At 57.7% G+C, this 6,165-nt stretch overlaps 1 protein-coding gene across 1 annotated transcript in view; it reads right to left on the bottom strand.

Moving 5' to 3' along the window:
- Positions 1–1,758, bottom strand: part of ATP2C2 (ATPase secretory pathway Ca2+ transporting 2) — a 101,773-nt gene extending 100,015 nt beyond the window's left edge. Inside the window, exon 1 of the mRNA XM_069739493.1 lies at positions 1,333–1,758. Coding sequence (XP_069595594.1) covers positions 1,333–1,617 — 285 coding nt within the window. The 5' untranslated portion in view covers positions 1,618–1,758. The remainder of the gene's footprint in view (positions 1–1,332) is intronic.
- Between the last annotated feature and the right edge of the window lie 4,407 nt (positions 1,759–6,165).

The following is a 6,165-nucleotide window of genomic DNA, read 5'->3' on the forward strand; positions in this document are numbered from 1 at the left end:
GTACCCCCAGCTGTGATCAGTGCCCCGTATATACCCCTCAGGTGTGATCAGTGCCCGGTGTGTACCCCCAGCTGTGATCAGTGCCCCGTATATACCCCCCAGCTGTGATCAGTCCCCGGTGTGTACCCCCAGCTGTGATCAGTGCCCCGTATATACCCCTCAGGTGTGATCAGTGCCCGGTGTGTACCCCCAGCTGTGATCAGTGCCCCGTATATACCCCCCAGCTGTGATCGGTCCCCGGTGTGTACCCCCAGCTGTGATCAGTGCCCCGTATATACCCCTCAGGTGTGATCAGTGCCCGGTGTGTACCCCCAGCTGTGATCAGTGCCCCGTATATACCCCTCAGGTGTGATCAGTGCCCGGTGTGTACCCCCAGCTGTGATCAGTGCCCCGTATATACCCCCCAGCTGTGATCAGTCCCCGGTGTGTACCCCCAGCTGTGATCAGTGCCCGGTGTGTACCCTCAGCTGTGATCAGTGCCCCGTATATACCCCTCAGGTGTGATCAGTCCCCGGTGTGTACCCCCAGCTGTGATCAGTGCCCGGTGTGTACCCCCAGCTGTGATCAGTGCCCCGTATATACCCCCCAGCTGTGATCAGTCCCCGGTGTGTACCCCCAGCTGTGATCAGTGCCCCGTATATACCCCTCAGGTGTGATCAGTGCCCGGTGTGTACCCCCAGCTGTGATCAGTGCCCCGTATATACCCCCCAGCTGTGATCAGTCCCCGGTGTGTACCCCCAGCTGTGATCAGTGCCCGGTGTGTACCCCCAGCTGTGATCAGTGCCCCGTATATACCCCTCAGGTGTGATCAGTCCCCGGTGTGTACCCCCAGCTGTGATCAGTGCCCCGTATATACCCCTCAGGTGTGATCAGTGCCCGGTGTGTACCCCCAGCTGTGATCAGTGCCCCGTATATACCCCCCAGCTGTGATCAGTCCCCGGTGTGTACCCCCAGCTGTGATCAGTGCCCCGTATATACCCCTCAGGTGTGATCAGTGCCCGGTGTGTACCCCCAGCTGTGATCAGTGCCCCGTATATACCCCTCAGGTGTGATCAGTGCCCGGTGTGTACCCCCAGCTGTGATCAGTGCCCCGTATATACCCCTCAGGTGTGATCAGTGCCCGGTGTGTACCCCCAGCTGTGATCAGTGCCCCGTATATACCCCTCAGGTTTGATCAGTGCCCGGTGTGTACCCCCAGCTGTGATCAGTACCCGGTGTGTACCCTCAGGTTTGATCAGTGCCCGGTGTGTACCCCCAGCTGTGATCAGTACCCGGTGTGTACCCTCAGGTGTGATCAGTGCCCGGTGTGTACCCCCCATCCTCCGCACTCACCTCCGCCTTCAGCTCGCTGCCCCCCAGCAGATGGTATTTATGTGGCAGGCGGCGCACGTTGTGCATCAGTCGCTGCAGCCGCTTCCCCCCCATGTTCCCCGGGGACACGAGCGGCGGCTCCGGAGGGAGAGGGGCGGGGGGCTCCGGACTATACCTGGGACAGGTGAGCGCGGCCCCGCCCTCCTCCAGCAGGTGCCGGCCCATCCCGGAGCCCGAGCACTGGGGACAGGAGGAGGAGGCCATGCCCGAAGGAGGAAGAGGAGGACGGGGAGAGCAGCTCCTCATCACCGGCCGCACCGCGCATGTGTGGAGTCAGCACTGAGGCTGCGGCAGAGCCCGAGGAGGGGTCTGCAGAGTATCACACCTATCAGAACAGAGCATCACCCCCATCAGGGCAGAGCATCACCCCCATCAGAGCAGAGCATCACCCCCATCAGAGCAGAGCATCACCCCCATCAGAGCAGAGCATCACCCCCATCAGAGCAGAGCATCACCCCCATCAGAGCAGAGCATCACCCCCATCAGAGCAGAGCATCACCCCCATCAGAGCAGAGCATCACCCCCATCAGAGCAGAGCATCACTCCCATCAGAGCAGAGCATTATCCCCATCAGAACAGAGCATCACTCCCATCAGAACAGAGCATCACCCCCATCAGAGCAGAGCATCACCCCCATCAGAGCAGAGCATTATCCCCATCAGAGCAGAGCATCATCCCCATCAGAACAGAGCATCACCCCCATCAGAGCAGAGCATCACTCCCATCAGAGCAGAGCATTATCCCCATCAGAGCAGAGCATCATCCCCATCAGAGCAGAGCATCACCCCCATCAGAACAGAGCATCACTCCCATCAGAGCAGAGCATCATCCCCATCAGAGCAGAGCATCACTCCCATCAGAGCAGAGCATTATCCCCATCAGAGCAGAGCATCATCCCCATCAGAGCAGAGCATCATCCCCATCAGAGCAGAGCATCACTCCCATCAGAGCAGAGCATCACCCCCATCAGAGCAGAGCATCACCCCCATCAGAGCAGAGCATCACCCCCATCAGAGCAGAGCATCACTCCCATCAGAGCAGAGCATTATCCCCATCAGAGCAGAGCATCATCCCCATCAGAGCAGAGCATCACCCCCATCAGAACAGAGCATCACTCCCATCAGAACAGAGCATCACCCCCATCAGAGCAGAGCATCACCCCCATCAGGGCAGAGCATCACCCCCATCAGAGCAGAGCATCACTCCCATCAGAGCAGAGCATCATCCCCATCAGAGCAGAGCATCACTCCCATCAGAGCAGAGCATCACCCCATCAGAACAGAGCATCACCCCCATCAGAGCAGAGCATCACTCCCATCAGAGCAGAGCATCACTCCCATCAGAACAGAGCATCACCCCCATCAGAGCAGAGCATCACCCCCATCAGAGCAGAGCATCACTCCCATCAGAACAGAGCATCACTCCCATCAGAGCAGAGCATCATCCCCATCAGAGCAGAGCATCACCCCCATCAGAGCAGAGCATCATCCCCATCAGAGCAGAGCATCACTCCCATCAGAGCAGAGCATCACCCCCATCAGAGCAGAGCATCATCCCCATCAGAGCAGAGCATCACTCCCATCAGAGCAGAGCATCATCCCCATCAGAGCAGAGCATCACTCCCATCAGAACAGAGCATCACCCCCATCAGAGCAGAGCATCACCCCCATCAGGGCAGAGCATCACCCCCATCAGAGCAGAGCATCACCCCCATCAGAGCAGAGCATCATCCCCATCAGAGCAGAGCATCACTCCCATCAGAGCAGAGCATCACCCCCATCAGAGCAGAGCATCACTCCCATCAGAGCAGAGCATCACCCCCATCAGGGCAGAGCATCATCCCCATCAGAACAGAGCATCACCCCCATCAGGGCAGAGCATCACCCCCATCAGAGCATCACCCCCATCAGAGCAGAGCATCACCCCCATCAGAGCAGAGCATCACCCCCATCAGAGCAGAGCATCACTCCCATCAGAGCAGAGCATCATCCCCATCAGGGCAGAGCATCATCCCCATCAGAGTAGAGCATCACCCCCATCAGAGCAGAGCATTACCCCCATCAGAGCAGAGCATCACCCCCATCAGAGCAGAGCATCACCCCCATCAGAGCAGAGCATCACCCCATCAGAGCAGAGCATCACCCCCATCAGAGCAGAGCATCACCCCCATCAGAGCAGAGCATCACCCCCATCAGAGCAGAGCAACACCCCCATCAGAGCAGAGCATCACCCCATCAGAGCAGAGCATCACCCCCATCAGAGCAGAGCATCACCCCCATCAGAGCAGAGCATCACCCCCATCAGAGCAGAGCAACACCCCCATCAGAGCAGAGCATCACCCCCATCAGAGCAGAGCATCACCCCCATCAGAGCAGAGCATCACCCCCATCAGAGCAGAGCATCACCCCCATCAGAGCAGAGCATCACTCCCATCAGAGCAGAGCATTATCCCCATCAGAACAGAGCATCACTCCCATCAGAACAGAGCATCACCCCCATCAGAGCAGAGCATCACCCCCATCAGAGCAGAGCATTATCCCCATCAGAGCAGAGCATCATCCCCATCAGAACAGAGCATCACCCCCATCAGAGCAGAGCATCACTCCCATCAGAGCAGAGCATTATCCCCATCAGAGCAGAGCATCATCCCCATCAGAGCAGAGCATCACCCCCATCAGAACAGAGCATCACTCCCATCAGAGCAGAGCATCATCCCCATCAGAGCAGAGCATCACTCCCATCAGAGCAGAGCATTATCCCCATCAGAGCAGAGCATCATCCCCATCAGAGCAGAGCATCATCCCCATCAGAGCAGAGCATCACTCCCATCAGAGCAGAGCATCACCCCCATCAGAGCAGAGCATCACCCCCATCAGAGCAGAGCATCACCCCCATCAGAGCAGAGCATCACTCCCATCAGAGCAGAGCATTATCCCCATCAGAGCAGAGCATCATCCCCATCAGAGCAGAGCATCACCCCCATCAGAACAGAGCATCACTCCCATCAGAACAGAGCATTATCCCCATCAGAGCAGAGCATCATCCCCATCAGAGCAGAGCATCACCCCCATCAGAACAGAGCATCACTCCCATCAGAGCAGAGCATCATCCCCATCAGAGCAGAGCATCACTCCCATCAGAGCAGAGCATTATCCCCATCAGAGCAGAGCATCATCCCCATCAGAGCAGAGCATCATCCCCATCAGAGCAGAGCATCACTCCCATCAGAGCAGAGCATCACCCCCATCAGAGCAGAGCATCACCCCCATCAGAGCAGAGCATCACCCCCATCAGAGCAGAGCATCACTCCCATCAGAGCAGAGCATTATCCCCATCAGAGCAGAGCATCATCCCCATCAGAGCAGAGCATCACCCCCATCAGAACAGAGCATCACTCCCATCAGAACAGAGCATCACCCCCATCAGAGCAGAGCATCACCCCCATCAGGGCAGAGCATCACCCCCATCAGAGCAGAGCATCACTCCCATCAGAGCAGAGCATCATCCCCATCAGAGCAGAGCATCACTCCCATCAGAGCAGAGCATCACCCCATCAGAACAGAGCATCACCCCCATCAGAGCAGAGCATCACTCCCATCAGAGCAGAGCATCACTCCCATCAGAAAAGAGCATCACCCCCATCAGAGCAGAGCATCACCCCCATCAGAGCAGAGCATCACTCCCATCAGAACAGAGCATCACTCCCATCAGAGCAGAGCATCATCCCCATCAGAGCAGAGCATCACCCCCATCAGAGCAGAGCATCATCCCCATCAGAGCAGAGCATCACTCCCATCAGAGCAGAGCATCACCCCCATCAGAGCAGAGCATCATCCCCATCAGAGCAGAGCATCACTCCCATCAGAGCAGAGCATCATCCCCATCAGAGCAGAGCATCACTCCCATCAGAACAGAGCATCACCCCCATCAGAGCAGAGCATCACCCCCATCAGGGCAGAGCATCACCCCCATCAGAGCAGAGCATCACCCCCATCAGAGCAGAGCATCATCCCCATCAGAGCAGAGCATCACTCCCATCAGAGCAGAGCATCACCCCCATCAGAGCAGAGCATCACTCCCATCAGAGCAGAGCATCACCCCCATCAGGGCAGAGCATCATCCCCATCAGAACAGAGCATCACCCCCATCAGGGCAGAGCATCACCCCCATCAGAGCATCACCCCCATCAGAGCAGAGCATCACCCCCATCAGAGCAGAGCATCACCCCCATCAGAGCAGAGCATCACTCCCATCAGAGCAGAGCATCATCCCCATCAGGGCAGAGCATCATCCCCATCAGAGTAGAGCATCACCCCCATCAGAGCAGAGCATTACCCCCATCAGAGCAGAGCATCACCCCCATCAGAGCAGAGCATCACCCCCATCAGAGCAGAGCATCACCCCATCAGAGCAGAGCATCACCCCCATCAGAGCAGAGCATCACCCCCATCAGAGCAGAGCATCACCCCCATCAGAGCAGAGCAACACCCCCATCAGAGCAGAGCATCACCCCATCAGAGCAGAGCATCACCCCCATCAGAGCAGAGCATCACCCCCATCAGAGCAGAGCATCACCCCCATCAGAGCAGAGCAACACCCCCATCAGAGCAGAGCATCACCCCCATCAGAGCAGAGCATCACCCCCATCAGAGCAGAGCATCACCCCCATCAGAGCAGAGCATCACCCCCATCAGAGCAGAGCATCACCCCCATCAGAGCAGAGCATCACCCCCATCAGAGCAGAGCATCACCCCCATCAGAGCAGAGCATCATCCCCATCAGAGCAGAGCATCA

Source organism: Ranitomeya imitator, chromosome 9 (assembly GCF_032444005.1).
Source record: "Ranitomeya imitator isolate aRanImi1 chromosome 9, aRanImi1.pri, whole genome shotgun sequence".
Lineage (NCBI taxonomy): Eukaryota > Metazoa > Chordata > Amphibia > Anura > Dendrobatidae > Ranitomeya > Ranitomeya imitator.